Raw genomic sequence first — 17,615 nt, forward strand, 5'->3', positions numbered from 1 at the left:
CTACCTTAAATATTTGCAACGATCCGATTTTTTTTGCAGACAGCACTTTATATGCATCATTACATCGCAGGTCACCCGCGACTTTGGATTGGTGATGCGAGGGCAATATGTTTTATTCCCGTTCCCAATTAAATCTATGTTACTATAACCGTACAGTAAAAGTATGGACGTCTGCCAAAATCTGTTCCAATCGAACTGTTTTCTGGATTCAGTCGTCCATACTTTTACTACAGGGCTTTACATGTTACGTCTTATCAAAAGTTTTACCCTCGCACCACCAATCCGAAGTCGCTAGTGTAAGTTGCTATGCAAAGTTTCACTTGCAATATGTGTCGCTTCAAATGCCGTTCGGCTTCACTCAGATGCTCGAGACTGTTCGTGATAAAAAAAAAGAGATGGTCAGTGAAAACAGTTTTGCTGATTTGATGTTGCATAAATTGCAATATTCTCCGGAAGTTCTCAAATTGTTGAAGGTACTTAGTTTGATATAATTAAATAATTACAAGTGTTTACTCTAGGTGCAGAAATTGATTACGGTTGCTTACCCACAATTTCCTGATATGAATTGGGACAAATTGTTGCTGTAAAAAGTTTCAGTCAAACGCTGGGGAATATTGATAAAATTTTCAATCGGATTGATCGGTGGCAGAAAAGGTGGTTTTGTTTACAAATATTTGAATCTTTTAATACGATATTTACTAAAACAGCAAAAAGGGTTATCTTCCATTTAATTCCACCTAATTTTGGTATCCATGACAGATACGTATTTCGACTACAATGTGCAGTCTTCATCAGTGTCATTCCCACTAAAGAACTTATCAAAATCTAACCCCCTTTACCTAGGGGATGAGTACTTAAGGGGGTTAGATTTTGATAAGTTCTTTAGTGGGAATGACACTGATGAAGACTGCACATTGTAGTCGAAATACGTATCTGTCATGGATACCAAAATTAAGTGGAATTAAATGGAAGATAACCCTTTTTGCTGTTTTATTTAGCATTCCGCTAACAACCCAATTTCATTACTTCACGATATTTACTATCTTTTGATGAATCAGTACCATTGGATTCGCAGAAGTAGATATATATTAAACTAGAGCATACACAGAACTCAGAGTCATTGGAGCCAAGCGAGGAACAAGATTTCAAACCTGTTATTGTTGCTGTCAGTACTATTCCCTCCGAAGTCGCTACCGTGGGTTGAAAGGGCTGTTCAAGTTATAAAATGGATATTTACACATTTAGCGGAGATGAACCAGCCTGCGGCTAAAAATCGCCTAAATAAAGGAAAGCAATCAATCGGATACACATTTTCAGTCTCAACTTTTTTCTTTGACTACACACTTAGTTAGAGATAACTACTCTTACGCGAGATGTTATCTATACTGGACGTAAATCATGGAACGTAAACAAACAATTCATGTAAAATTAAGTGCTCTCAAACCGAAACATAAGCAAGTCGACGAAGAGAACGTTTGATTGAATTGATTTTCTCGTTTCTTTCAACTGATTATTATGTCAAAAGGGCGGCATACATGCCCAAGTACTAAAATTTAATAACCAATAACCGATAAAAACGTATTACTAGGCAGTTTTGCATACAAATTTTAAAAATAAAAATAAAAATAAATATAATTGATTATGATTTTTAGTTTGAAATTTTCCGAGGTTTATTCCTACCTCTTCTCCTTATACCTTTTCTCCTGTCTAAGGAGTCAGAGAGAATCAGTTGGTCTCCCATAGCGATGTTTGCTGGCCTATGGGAACGACCTGACTTCTCATGCTCTCCAACTTCCTTCCTTGTGACGTCCCTTCATGTTGTATAGTTACACTATGTCAAACCGTTGAATCGCCGGGACCGTAACCTGACGAGCGATGACGTAGATTGGCGAAGCTTTGCCACTAGACTGATGCAAAATTTGAAATTTCCGCTTCACAGTGCTCAAACGGTTCCACACTGGGCCCTGATTAGCCTCCCAAAATGTGAACTCATTTAATGAGAAACTGTCTTGGCACAAACCATCTGAAGTTTATATGGGAATTACTATGGGGAAACCATAATTTCGGTTCATATCTATCTCAAAATTCACCAGTTCATTCTACTTTAGAAAATGATAACTGAGCTGGTTGAAAATTTTCTCAGCTACAATTTTGTTGAAGACCACTTTTCGATCAAATGTAATAAACAAAAATTATTAATGATTCAAGTCACTGATGTCTTATGATTATGCTCAATCAACTGTTCAGTAGGCACCATTGGTGTTCATAGCGCGTAGAATAGAGGACAAAAATCATGGCTACTATGTCACACTGCAGAATACAGTGTTGCCCATAATACAATTGTTTAAACAATTAATAACTATTTAATTTGATGTTTGGCTGAAGAATAATATTGTAGCTGAGAAAATTTTCCATAAGAATAGCTATAGAATTTGTTAACATTTTTTTTTTTTAAATCTTTATTTTAGAGATTTTTAGCCTGAGGCTAGTTCATCTCTAATTTGTTAACAGCAAAATATGTAAAAAGGCTATAAGACAATGAACAAAAAGTTTTGTTTTCCCATAGTAATTTCCACGGTAATTTCCATGGTTTGTGCCAAGTCAGTTTCTTATCAAATGAGTTTAAACTTTTGGAGGCTAATCAGGACCCGATTTGGAACCATTTGAACACTGTGGAGTGAAAATTTCAAATTTTGCATCAGTCTATTTGCCACGCTGCGAAGCGTTTGCCCGAAAATCCTGTACGGTTTTCCACCTTGCAGAGAGTAAGGTGGTCATATCACCCGAATCCACCGGCGACGATGCAGAGGAGGTTGGGAGTTGATCTAGACTGGTATTAAAAATTTCTTTCGCGGGTCGTGAGCCTAGGCGATTCCACTGGCTGTGGTGGACTTTCCCCCAACAGACAACTTTTGGCAGACGGTACGCAACCGTGAGACGAAACGAATTGCGTGGTTACGGGTGCCAACTGTGCAGCACCGATATCCAATATCGGCTAATTTCCACCAAATTACCTGACACAAACTTTTTTATATTTTCAGCTCCCACACTTACTAAAAATATTCTTCCGACTCACGTTTTTTGTTTTTCCTCAATTTTCGAAATTTATTTATCTTTAAATAGGTATTTTGGTTTTTTATTTTCCAAAACATGTGCTTACGTTTTGAAGTTTTTTTTTTTTTATTTGAAATTTTAGGTTCTGGAAATTTATTATTTAACTTTCACTTGTTTTAAAGATTCAACTAATATTCAATTTAAAATACTGGCTTCAAATTCGCTTTAGATTACAATACTGGCTTCAAATTCGCTTTAGATTACATTAGCTTCTGATTCACAAGTTCGGCGGTCTGAATAGGAATGATCGAATGATTTTTTTTTTCATACAAAGAAGCTTAATTCCTTCAAATTTCCATTTTTGTTCCGTTTTACCGTTCTTGATTTTTAAATTCATTTTAATATTTTTTTTGTACACTGACCAATGAAAAACAAACCTTTTCGATGAATGTCATTTTCACCCTCTTTTTTCATTGAAATACATGTTGCCTGCTTCGAAGGCGCAGAAACTGAATTATATACATCTTAATAGCCCTAGGGTTCTCCATGAAACTTTTCAACGTGACTCTTCAAAAGTAAATTTCATGTATAAATACACTGGAGTCGCTTTTTACGCGGGTGATACGTCCCACGTAAAAAAAAAACCAATGATAATAATCGCTACTTAGTTGTAACAATGTGGAATATTAACTTTTGATGCGCATCACCCATTTCCATCGTTTATCTGGTAGGCTCAACAGTAGAATCATTACAATAATCATACCATTCATTGATTGAATACACTATTCTGAAACTTGATTGATGTGATTTAGTGATGATTTCTTCTTGTTCTTCCTAGAACACAACTTACCGTCGGCTTCAGCTTTCTCCATTGCCCGAAACTTCCTCTTCGATTTTTTTCTGAAGCCAAACGCATGACTTCCTTCTCATTTCGTTTTTGCTGTTGCATCCACTGTTCCAACTTTTTTTGTAGCTCTCTTCATTCCGGTACCGATGCGGTGTTAATACTTATCCTATTTCACTAGCGCTAATGAGCTAGCTGCTAGCAAAAACGCTCACTAGCATAATGTAAAGAGGGCATCAGCGTCTACCAGCATGAGATTTCAAGAGCAACTGAAATTCGTGCTAGTTGGATAGTACACTAGCGATAGCAAATCCCCACAGATGTAAACACTCTATTAATCACACGCTGCTGCACACTTAAAAATAACTAATTTCACACGAGACGTAATCCATCTTTGACATAAATTATGGAACGTAACGGAACATATCATGTAAAATTAAGTCTTCCCAAACCGAGTCATACGCAACTCGACAAAAAGTACGATTGATTGAATTTATTTTCTCGTTTCTTTCAACTGATTCTTATGTCATTTGGGCCACTTGCATGTGTTGGTCTCAGGGCACGGAAATTTACATGGCTTTTTGGTAGTGTGTGCGTCTGGGATTAATCATGGATCGTCTTCTCTTTACTGTTTTCTTCAGCTTCTGGGCGCATCACATCTTCCATTTCCACCATCTTCATCAAGCACCGCAGTCGCTTCCTCTGTTTCATTGTTGTTGCTATCCAACTGTACACTTCTCGTCACAACACCTGCGTATGTGTTACCACTCTGTTGTTCTTTTGTATCATTCTGTTTTGCTCTTCGTCCTCTTCTTGTCGCTTTTCTGACTGTTTCCGAGTCTTCCGCTAGGGCATGAATTCATCTGGTGCACCTCGATCCTGCACAAGAAACACTTGTTCTTTATTCCGTCATATAAAATGTTCCCCTTCCGATTGAGAAAAGGCAGCGAGGTGAGTTTTCCATTTTCACTTCCATATACACACCTCGTACACGCACTAGTGTGCATGTAAGACCCAGCTCGGCAGGGAATTTCTTCACTGCCATTTCATCCACATAATGAAAAATAAATTTGTCACTGCTGTTCCGTAATCCTCCGACATAAACATAATGAATACCGATTTCCGATATGATGTTTCCATCTCAGCAGCATTCGCATCAATCAAATGCCTAGATGAAATTAACAAACTCGGCCCAGATGGGGCTCGCACAGGGCCGAGAGAGAGATCAATTGCTCCAGACTTCCGGCCATGGAGAATGAGCAAATAATTGTTGCATTTTTTCATTTATCGTATGTTGTCTGCTATAGTAAAAATATTTTTTTAAGTTCAATCATAAAGTTTATCTCTGAACTACTAATTTAATTGTACACGACTGCCAATATATCTGAGCTTGTTGGTCGCCAATTTTTGAGTTGACGTGAAAAATCTTTCAGCAAATTAGCTTTGATTAATTGCAAATTAGAGTCATTAAGGACATTGTTCTTCTTCTTCTTCTTCTTCTTCTTCTTCTTCTTCTTCTTCTTCTTCTTCTTCTTCTTCTTCTTCTTCTTCTTCTTCTTCTTCTTCTTCTTCTTCTTCTTCTTCGCATTCTAAGCTTATTGCTTATCACACATTATCTTATTGCACGCTCTCAACTTAGTGTTCTAGATGCACCAACACAGTTATATATTGAGAGCTTTCGATGCCTGTACCATTTTTGCATAAGTATTATTGTGTGGCAAATACAATCATACTGCCCAGGGAGGTGAAGAATTTTTCCAACCCGAAAAATTCCTAGACCGAACCGGAAATCTAACCCAGCCCCATCCATTATGGTCTTACTTTGTAGCTGTGCCTTTACTGACTGAGCTAAGGGAGACCCTTGGAGGACTTTGACAACTGATGAATGGCTGAGTTCTTTTTGTTTGCTGAATATCGAAAGTAATGTTCTTAAGAAGATTGATTTTGAAGCATTGACGTCTACAAAGAAACCAAATATTGGCATCAATACTTCATGGATGTTTCCAATAGTTTTTACTTCTTTGTATTGTTTTTATGTAGCATTGAAACAAAGCTAATAAACGCAACTCTATATTGAATACCACGATTCGGGGGCAAATGTATCACATACAACGAAAATATGGAAATTATGGGTATTAAAATCAAAAAGCTATAATGATGCTGTATTACCGCATGATTACTTATAACATAAAGTGTTTTGTTTAGTTTTTGGACATTTTTGAAATATCAAATTCAATAATGTAGATATTGGGCAAAATTGATAAACCTCTCCAATGGCTTTCGAGTAACTTTCTATGAAATATTCTTGTTAAATGTGGATTCGCTAAATCCATGTAAGAAATATATTTCCATCATATATTTTCACTGTTGTGACATCGTTAGACGGCCGATGATACTAACTCAAAATTGAGAAGGATTTCTATCAAAATAGTAGAAAGTGCGTCAAATTTTCTTCAAATATATGCTTTAAATAAAGAAAATTTTCTTTTAAGTCTATGAGTGTACACTAGAAAACGCACTTGAAAGTGCGACTACATAGAAGTTTGCTGTTTTCAGTTCTAAATGACAAGACCTATCATATCTCACTCGAAAAAAACACTAACCACTAGTGCCATTTGATAGATATAGCTTCTCTAATAAACAAATACCATAAACGAACTGTATCCCGGATGGGTAAACTATCCCACAAATGATTTGGATGATACTCCGAACACGTCGTTAAGCTCTCTTTAATGTTTATTTTTATTAGGGTTGCTTGAGTCGACATCTCGACTAGATAGAAGATTGCTTTAACACGACCTATTGTATACTGGACAGCTCAGTTTTACAGTCTCACACCAGGCCCGGCGAGTATACGATTTGACTTATAATTACTTGCTTTAACTTGAAAATTCAACTAGATAGATAGTTGCTGTTTTTGACAAAGTTGATCAGATTTATAAGACCTATTGTATAGTGGCCAGTTTAGTTGAAAATTTCTTCCCCAGTGTACGAACTGACTTGCCCCTTTGGTCGAGTTGTTCAGATACACAAGACCTATTGGGTGGTGTACAGTTTAGTTTAGAATTATATCACCAGGGAAGTAAAAGTGCCTTTGAAATAAAAATTCTTTAAATCGAAATTTTGATAATTTCTTCTTATTAGTCATAGTTATTACGTCCCAACTGCAACTGGAGATTACACGAATGTAACGTATTGGCTTTTAACATATGTATTTATTTTCCAGTATACGATTTGCAACTTTCATACCATCAGCGAAAGAAAGTTGGAAAAAATGTTCAATAATTGGAACACATTTGAACTCTTGGTCCTGGATTATTGCCTATGGAGTTAACGCCTATTAAGGGGAGGTTTACTTGGATTTGGCTGAAAAACAGTTGAACTTTGGATTTTTTTGTTCATGAGAATGAAAAGACATACGAACTTCCGGTTTCGATAATTATATTTGTCCACTATTCCTGAATACTTGGAAATTTTTTGAAGGTAAAAAAACAAAATGGCGGCTCAAAATGGCGGCTCGCGTGGAGGAGTGTCAGTCAGGTTTTGCTGCAGAACTTCGAGTGCACACCCTCTGGTGGTGAACTGAAATGAAAATTTTTTATTGTGGTTAAAGTTGATAATATTCCCTATGGCTTATACCTAACTAGAACGAAATCTGACAAAAATTGACCAAATTATGGACATTTGAAAATTTAGTGCTTTTTTTACCCCTTTTTTCTCACTTTGACCTTGCTTAAAAAATAGTAACTAACAATTTTTTTTTTCATTTAAGGTATAAGCCATACAAAAAATAGTATCCTTTAAAGCGCAATTTTCCGATTGTAAATCGGATCATTTGTTCAAGCCCTAAGCTCTAAGTTGTTATAAAAAATATAGTTTCGAGAAAAACGCGTTTAAAGTTTTTGTTGCGTCCCTCAGCGCGCATGACAAAGGTTCACTCAAAGCGCCATAACTCGCTAAATAGGGGAAATGTAGGTAATGTCGGCCTACATGTCCCTAATTTGGGCCCATCGCTAAAAGTCTGCTATTTATCAATTTTATCTAGATGAACGCGTTATTGGGACGTTACTAATGGATATTTTTGGTTGCTATTGAAAATTTAGTTGATTGCTGAATTTATGTATGGGCCCAAATTAGGGACACTTAGGCCGACATTACCTGCATTTCCCCTATGTTTCGGATCGTAAAATCCTTTTGGCCACATATTCTACACACTTGTAGCTTTCATTTTATGCAAAAAAAATCAATTTTTTTGAAAAAATCCAAGTAAACCTCCCCTTAAATAGCTGCTGCGTATATTTTGCTTCCATTATTAACCGGATCAAAAAAATCAATCAAATAACTGATATCGTAAGTACAATATACCGAAAAGTTGCGTTTAACCAACCAAAAGAATCACTAATTATTTTTCTTGCGGAAGAATTTCATTCCCACATGCATTTAGCCATATTTTATTATTATTACACGGTGTGCAATAAAATAATTTAAAAGCAAATGATGCATGCAAGAATTGGGCTCTGAGGGACATTCAATTAATTTATTATACGGAACGTTTTTACCTATATGAATCACATTCTAAGAACCAATATGCACTGGTTGCGCTCAAATCAGTTCAGCCTTCTCCAATAAAAAAAAAGTGACACGATTGTAATAGCGAATTTCACTTCGTATAGGCTTCGGAAATATCATCATACATACTCATCATAGGCTTCGGAAATATCATCATACAGTCTTACTCTACACGGAATAGATAAACGAAATGCACCTTATAAATTATAACAGAAATACCAGGAAACGCACGATTCATTCATGAAAACATCTCATACCACGCTCTCATTACTATTCCTCAAGTTGTCCGTCATTAGAAAATTCTTACCGGGCTTCCGCAAGATATTCCGAACGTGCCAGACACGCGTAAATCTCATCGCCCCGGACTTGACTGGACTCGTGAGACAGCACAGGGCAGAACATGATGACAATGATAAAGATGAGACGAGATGAGAGGACAGACAAAGGAAAAAATGTTCAGAATGTAGCAGTGGAGTGGAGAAAACCAGGAACATAGCCAAAAGAATGCAAGCAAACGAGAATTGATGTCTATCTTCCCTGACGTTAGTGTCCCGAACCATTGTCAAACAATGTTCACTTTGCGGCTCATCGGATAATGGATATTCTGAACGACAATATTAATTTAAAATTGAATCAAATTAATTCGGTTTTAGCATTCACTGTTGCTGAGTTTATATTCGTCTGTTCATTGAGGTCGATAGGCAACAGCAACACCAGCGCAATGCTGAGGTATTCATAGTATTATATGTTCGATTCACAGTGTGTTTTTTCTATGACTTTAAACCTGGGCTAGCATACAAAAATGTAGATTTGGAGTAATGCATGTTTATAATTTCTGTTAAAACTCTTGATCGATAAAAAAAATAATATGGAAACACTGCAAATCGCTATACTCTTTAAAAAAAGCAATCACAAATCGGAAATCAAACAATTTCGGATAGTCATTAACGTGGTGAGCGTAATTTCCTTCTGCAGGGAAATTAATCGTTAGAGATATATATACACGGTGTGTTTTGTAGAACAACTTCTACATAAAAAAAATTCGGCAAGTCTGATATTTCCATTTGTTTTTCTAGCATTTAAACTATGGTTTTACAATGGTAACTTTTGAATAACCAAGACATTGGAAGTAATAGCCCTCATCCCCCCCTTTGATTAAAAAAGAGACAGCAGAGCGGTGGAGAACATGTAAAATAGAAACCGAGGTAAGTAGAGAAGTCATTATCCTACGACGTAGGCTTTTCGATTAAATATAATTAAAAGTGTGTATTTAAATAACGAATATAGATGAATGATCTGTTGTTCGGATATGCTATAGTTTTTACAAATGAGCACTGTTGTTGTATAAAACCACGGAACGAAGCAAATGATCGTCGTAATGTTCTGACGTATCTGGAACTTTCATCTTCTGTCATGTTAGTCAAAATTCAATATGGACAGATTCGCACTCCTGTTCGCCATATATCCCCTACCCTGATCCTACGAAGTTGCAGAACTCTGGAACATGAAAGCGTAAGATATGGAACTTGGAGCTATTTGGTAGTCGTGCATGAATCCAACCCTCTGCAAATTCTTCAATTCTCTAAAGATATCCAGAAATTAAGTTTTCTTGAAGGCATGCTTTGAACACCTCAGGAAAACGGTCAAGTACCTACCAATAGCCTCTTAATTAAGATAATGATAATAAGAGAAGAATTAAATTGAATTCTTACATTTCTGAAAATACTGAGCGGTCCATCAACATAGGTCTCTTCTCCATTAATTTGTGGCAGTTTCTACCTGTAAAGCCATACTTGCTATGACGTTGACATGAACTTAGCTTCACCCACTGTTCAGCAGTTGTTGGATCAACAGCTGCAACACCTTTGTAAATGGCCTTTATGATCCCAAGTACGATATGGAGCACGGGTGGTGGACAAAGCAGAGTATTTCTTTGATTAGGAGCTCCACACAACTTTGGTTTAAAACGCAGTTATAAAAAGTCTTTGCTCGTTTATCATCAGCACCGTCAGTATTCCATTTTACGTAACTTGTGTTTATTGAGTCCAACGTTCTTGGAACCTTGCTCTCTTGAGAAAGCATGGCCTTACTTGTGCAGCAATATGGACAAGGATAAGTTGAACTGTGACCCATGATACCTAGCAAAAGATTGAAGATTTTAAGGTCACTTGCGACAACCGCTTCCAATTTGTCCAACGCGAGAAGTGTCAACCAAATTTGTACAATATTGGTGTACTTTTCCGGAATGCTGGGTATTACTGTAAGAAGAAACAACTTCTTCGTTTCTGTATCTTTAGGTCCATTCCCCCTTCTTGGCTCCTTTCTACGATAGATAACGTAATCTTAAATGAGCCTCCTCCCCCATCTGCTCCTATCTTATAGAATACATCGGATATATAGAATGCACGGCAGGTTCTAATAATGTAGTCTGGATCAGTCTTGTAAGCGGTCACGGTAGTCGACACATTTTCTGTGATAATCGACTGCTTTTGCCTCCGACACTTGCAAAACAAGCTATCATAGTACAGTATTAAACTCAAATGTCATACGACAGGCTCTGTCATATGACACTGTCACCGAAGACCGTCACGAATGTATGTATTTTAGTTTTTCTCATTATAAGAGCTGTTGATGTTGTGCTTGTGTGAATTCTGAAAATAGCATGCAATACTGCCTTAGGAATAACATTTCTGATCAGAAATGGTTTAATTTACACCAAATTGAGCCATTAGAACGAAATCACTCATGTCGTATGATAGTTATTTGATAATTTTCTTTTTGCTCGAATGTTATTCTATCGGTTGTGTTGTGTGAGAGAGACGACGGTAGAGCATGAGTATACGAATAAAAACAGACTGTCGCGCTCGACAACAAAGTGAGTGTAGTAAAAAACGTCAACTGTTTCAACCCCTGGTCTGGATCAATTTATCTCCAGGTACGGGTCAATGTTTGTCTGAGGCTTGCTGTACTCGGGTGGCATTTAGAACAGGCCTTGGCGTTCATGACGCGCCATATTGAGTAATCCAGCGGATTAAGATCGGGGCTGGATGGCGGCCACATATCCTTCGCCCAGAACGGAAGATGTTCCTGCAACCACTTCTGAGTGCGGTTCGAGGTGTGGCACGGAGCCCCATCTTGTTGAAATACTTTTTGGCTTCGGACCGTACTGTTCTTTGATCCACGGAAGAGAACATACTTACTTAAAATCCCGATGTAGACCTCGGTGTTGACCTTGTCGCCATCTGGAATGTACACCGGGTCCATTGTTTTGCCATCGGAAGATACCAATCCAAACACCATAACGCTAGCAGGATGCATGGTCAGATACACGTTCTTGTGCTCTTCGGCCATGTCTTTTAGAAGAGAACTAATATACCGATCGGTTCTGGAATTTGATACGGGATCGACGGTAAACATGCTCTCGTCGGTGAACAGGATTACCGAAGTTCGTTTCGCTTCAGGAAGTTCAAGATTTTCTTGCATCGTTCGACTCGTAGCTCCCGGATGCGGTTGGTAATCATGTGAGTTTTTTTTCTGTGCCCTCGACTTCGCCCTGCAATCTTCCTTTACGATCTTCCGTGCCGTAAAGTGACTGATCCCGTGTTCCTTTGCCATTTTCCTTATTGAACGCACTGGATTCACCCGAATCTTCCTTATGATAGCAGCGATAGCCCTCGGAACCCGAGCTGACCTCAGACGACCTGTAGCCATCTTCGCGGATAGTTGTCCTTTCTTTTCTCGGTCTAAAACCCTTTTGACGGTCCACCGGGACACTCCCACGGCGATTGAAATGTCTTTGCAACTGTCAAACTAAGTAAATCATTTTTTTTAATACACAGCCTACTACGGTATGAGCTATAGGTTACGTGCATGCAAAGACAACCAAGGCATTGTATGCACAGGTGAACCTTATTTGTACGATGGTGTAGTAGGATGCATTTCATATTTTTATATCTAGTTGTAATCAGTTAGATCTCACCGCTTATGTATTGTGTCCTTGCTGCTGAATCTTTGTCATCTCGATTTTCGTTGAGTCCGGCATCTGTAGCGGAATACTCTTCTCTCGTTGAAAACAGAGACGACTTAACCACTTATACTCGTGGTTGAGTCTCGGAAACAGGAAAAATGTAAGGTAACATAAAAATAGGAAAGTAGCATTCCAATTTCTAAGCCACCATGAAGAAAAATGGAAAAACTGTGTACATCATCCACAATAATAGCGACCTGGGTGAACAGAAAACACGGATAAGTCAATTTCCACCTAACGCAGTTCCTGTCTGGCCACGGCTGCTTCAGGAAATACCTGCATCGCTCGGACACGCAACGTCACCCCTCTGTCTGGAGTGTGGCAACGTGGACGAAACGCTGGAGCATGTGGTCTTCTACTGTCCTAGGTTCGAAGTGGACTGTCGCAGTGCGAAGAGAGATGCCCGTTCTTAACGTGGAGAATGTCGTCGATGAAATGTGTCGAGAGGAGGGCAGTTTTCCAAGTGCCAACATAGCTGGTAGATTTTGTCGGAGCTGCAGAGTAAATGGAGAGAGAAGAAGGGCTGCGAGGAGACCCCCCTCCCTCCTCCACGCACATAAAAACTTCTTACTAGAAGCCTTTTTCATGAAGCTTCTTCGTTCAAGCTTCATACTCGTAATGATTTCGCATAAATAATACGAACTTAAAAATTTCATTTTAAATTATCGAATTTATTGAAATGTTCGTAATACTACATCGAAAACCACCCTACTATCTTCTTCTAGATCTTTTAGTCTTCTGTAGCTTGCGTTTTGCCGGCTGACAACTGTATTCTAGATGCAGTTCCAGTTATTAATGGTGAGCTTTCTTTCTATGCCAACACCAATGCATGAATTTGAATATTGTGTGGTAAGGCAAGCATAATGATACTTTATGTTAACATGCCTATAAATAGTTATCATGTTACAAAATGACGGGTTTGGTGATTCAAATTTCGAATTGATTTTGGTCGAATCTGTAAACAGGCCGCTAAATCTGATTGATATTGCCAAACATTTGTTTTCCTGTCAACTCAGACAAATATCTATTAGAATGTTCCATGCTTAAATTGATTGTTGAACTACTGACTTTGTAGTGGCGTCCAGGATGTAATATTTAAAAATAATAATCCCAAATTAACGGTGTTTTAACAGAACCAGGTAGCTTGGTGAAATAAAAGTTGAGGAAGTTATTTTTCTAGTGGTGTTAAAATATAAGAAAATGGATAAGGGGCCGTTCATAAACTACGTAGACAGTTTTTTGTTTTGTTTCTTGACCCCCCCCCCCCTCACTCTGCGTAGACAATTGTCCATACAACATTTATAAAATTAGTATGGGCCGTGGATGATTGCCCCCTCCACCCCCCCCCCCCATAAAAAATGTCTACGTAGTTTATGAACAGCCCCTAATTATAATCCGATATACATTATACAAGAAAAAAATACATCCTCAGCACACGTTGAATTTTTGTTTTAATGCAAATTATTTAAATTGCCATGCTCTATGAGGATAATAGTCATCGCTACTCATTAATTAATTTAAAAAAAATCTACTGAAGCGTGAAACAGATTCATTAACATTGTTTAAAAAAAGCGGCATTCCGCTAATGAACTCCCGGCGCGTCAAAACAACGTTGCAGTATAGTTACCAGGTGTCGCCCTTTTAGTCATTCGTCTATAATTGAATTATAATCATGGACATTGTTCAACTCAACCCCCTTAATCAGTCTAATTGAACTTGTAACTCCCAGTCGCAATGCAAAAATTATTCGAGAGCACAATGAATGTTGATGACTTACCTCCACAGTATGCCTTGAAATCAGAACAGCAGTCACCCAGTTTCAAGCATGCATGATCGCAGTAGCATGGTTTCACGTTCAAATCATTTGCTGCGGCATTTGAGAGCATTTTTTGCACTACACACGACGAATCTCGACCATTGCAGCACAGCGTGGCTTCTCGACACGAACCACCGTAAACGCTAACCACAAAAACTGATAGCACCAACGGAAACACCATCAAACACTCGGCGCACATTTTACCGCTTTTGGCTTTTGCTTTTTCTCTTTTGTGCGAAGATTTCCACCGCAAATGAAAAAATAATCTCCAATTTGCGAAATTACACCTCTAATCAGCTTTCTTATCCGTCTTGAGTAACTTTGTCAAGGAGGCGTCTCGGTGCCACATTCCACAAGCGCTCAATTGCCATAAATGGAGTCAGTTAAATTCCCTCAACAAAGACATCTCACAAATCGTTTGGCACCTGTGAAAAAAAAATGTTGATCATGAAATTAATGGACTAGCATTTGAAATACAAATAGTCAAGGGGAATTTTCCATTCGCTACACTGTAAAGTGAGTTTTTTTCTGATTGAAAATTCATTGTTTGAATCAAAACAGCCATTTAATTTGATAGTTGAAATCTTAAATATTTTAACATAATTAGAACCTTCTTCGAACAAAATATTTGGTACGCGTAGTAGCTTTTATTATTACAGATCTTTTGTACCAAATAATTTTCCAATGTTCGCTTTTTAAATCGATATGCTGAAAATAAAATATAGTAGAAAACATTTGTTAAATACACGAATCCATTCGTTGTTTTCTGCAACCACATACATTCGTATTTTAATTAAGCTAGTTTCGTTATATAAATTGGCGGCGTTACAAATGCCACACTCGCTACTGATTTTATTTCGTGTCAAAACGAATGATTCATAAAATAAATACAAAATTTCCGTGTAGGTATATAGAAACAAAAGTACAAAAAGAACAAACAAACGTACTAAAAAAAAAAATATGCGTGCAAAGAAAATCTACCTAGTTATTTTTTTTTATCGTTGCATGTACAAAGACGATAGCGATTTATTTTTCAATTCCATGAATGGTTTTAACTAATAATTTTAAGCGGAGGGTTGAGATGATTGATGAGAAAATCTAGTGCCAACGGGTCCTGAGGAATAATTTAGCTCAGGAGACAACCAGAACCGTGAAGAATTATTTCCCTCCATTAGCGATCCACCTTCATTAGATGGATGTCAAACCAATTTCAACTTCCTGAATACACACCAGCATTCATATCAGCATCAATTGCAGCAACAACAAATATGAATGTCTGCGAACGACAACAGCAGCAACAGAAACCTTTCCAAACACACAACTTGACACATCACCGCCATCAGCAACACTAGCAACAAAAATATGAACAGGCCCTCAAAGACAAGAAGAGCAGCAGTTTGCTGATCCGTACGAAATTCGTACGAATAAGGCGTAATGTACAATTTACGAAAAATATGTAGAGCTTTGAGTGTGTTGGTTTATTTCCTTTTAATTCCGTTATAATTGCTTATCTTTTGACAGATACGCGTATTTCGTCTACTACTTGCAGACTTCATCAGTTCCAAGTCTAGATAGAGCTGGAATTAGGGCGTAACAGCTTTTGGTAAAAATGACTGCTCTCGATGATTTCTCTGAAGTAATGGCTCTCCCTGGCAAATCGACATCACCATCGAGTAGGGGAAGACTTCTCCTACCCGATGGATATGTTGGTTTGTGTAGACGTGCCTTGATTTCCGAGAAATCAACAAGCGAAGTTGTGAGATGCCGAGTATTTTATGCTGCCCGTTTACTATCGTTGATCTGGCTCTTGCCGGACACTTTTCTCTATCATCGGCAGTATGGCAGTGGACACGAAACTCCCAATAATAGATGTTGCACTCGATCTTAAAAAAAGGAACGAAAATTGTACAGCTGAGTGATATTTTCGCTGCGATTAATTATTAAATTACCTCTTTGCGGTTGCAGTGAAATATGTAGCCCGCTATAGCAACATATCTTTTCCACGTGACGATTTTACGACTTCAACGTTAATGTTCTCCATTTTGAGAGTAAATTAAACCAACCCCTCACTGATCAGCATGTCCTAACAATACATCTTCGATGAAAAAACGAACACATTGATCTATGGTTTGAAATATTTCAACTACCATGCGTCCGCTTTTTTTTTTAACTCTTTATTTGTTCCAAATTCAAAATAAATTACATTCCATTTTTAACCTAGGTGCTCCAGTTACTACAGTAACTTACCAGCCTTAATTGTCATGATATATATCTAAGTGTTTTTACATTGTTCCTGTCTTGGCAATTCAGAATTCAGTATTTTAAACCTGCATGTCAGTATAACAATTGATATCCTAAAACTAAAAACTAAAACTAAATCTTATCTAAGTATAAAGGGAATTAATCGTTGCAATTGAGGATTGCAACGATTTTTGCCTGAAATTATTAATTATTTTGTTGGACATTTGTGCTAAAGTCTCAACATTCGAAATTCTATGTACTTCCATAGTACTGTACCAGGGAGGCAACTTCAAAATCATTTTCAGAACTTTGTTCTGAATCCTTTGAACTGCTTTTTTCCTGGTAGTGCAACAACTAGACCATATTGGCACAGCGTGAAGCATGGCCGGTCTAAAAACTTGTTTAAATATAAGAAGTTTATTCGTCAGGCAAAGTTTGGATTTTCTGTTTATAAGAGGATACAAACATTTTATATATTTGTAACATTTGGCTTGAATGCCCTCAATGTGGTCTTTAAAAGTTAATTTTTGGTCAAGTACTAATCCAAGATATTTCACTTGGTTTGACCAGGAAATTGTAACTCCGCTCATAGTGACTATGTGACTACTACTAGGTTTCAAAAAGGAAGCTCTAGGCTTATGTGGAAATATTGTAAGTTGAGTTTTGGAAGCGTTGGGAGGAATCTTCCATTTTTGGAAATAGGAAGAGAAAATATCTAAACTTTTCTGCAGTCTGCTGCAAATTACACGAAGACTTCTTCCTTTAGCGGAAATGCCTGTGTCATCAGCGAACAAAAATTTGTGGCAACCCTGAGGCAACAACAATATAGGCCCAACCATGCGTCCGCTTGATTCTTTTCAAATATTGACGTACTGTTCTTTGTTGTATGCAATGCCAACACAACCGCATAACCCAGCACGTATTTGTTTCATTATTTGTTGCACAGTAGTGAAGCAGTGAAGTTAACACTCATAAAGATGATGGAGCACCCATTATCGACGATAAAAAAAACTTATTTTATTGGCATATAATCATCAAACATTTCTCGCCAAACCATTCAAAAA

The 17,615-nt window shown here is 37.6% G+C and overlaps 1 protein-coding gene across 1 annotated transcript in view; it reads right to left on the reverse strand.

Annotated features, from left to right (window-relative positions):
- The window catches only part of LOC135712021 (somatomedin-B and thrombospondin type-1 domain-containing protein-like), a 164,100-nt gene that overhangs the window by 100,674 nt on the left and 45,811 nt on the right, over positions 1-17,615 (reverse strand). The window contains exon 2 of the mRNA XM_065235024.1: positions 14,272-14,735. Within this exon, the coding sequence (XP_065091096.1) occupies positions 14,272-14,509 (238 nt within the window). The 5' untranslated portion in view covers positions 14,510-14,735. The remainder of the gene's footprint in view (positions 1-14,271; positions 14,736-17,615) is intronic.

The sequence above is a fragment of the Ochlerotatus camptorhynchus genome, unplaced genomic scaffold, assembly GCF_037179485.1.
Source record: "Ochlerotatus camptorhynchus isolate MF236.1 unplaced genomic scaffold, CSIRO-AGI_Acam_v1.1 ptg000003l, whole genome shotgun sequence".
Taxonomy (NCBI): domain Eukaryota; kingdom Metazoa; phylum Arthropoda; class Insecta; order Diptera; family Culicidae; genus Ochlerotatus; species Ochlerotatus camptorhynchus.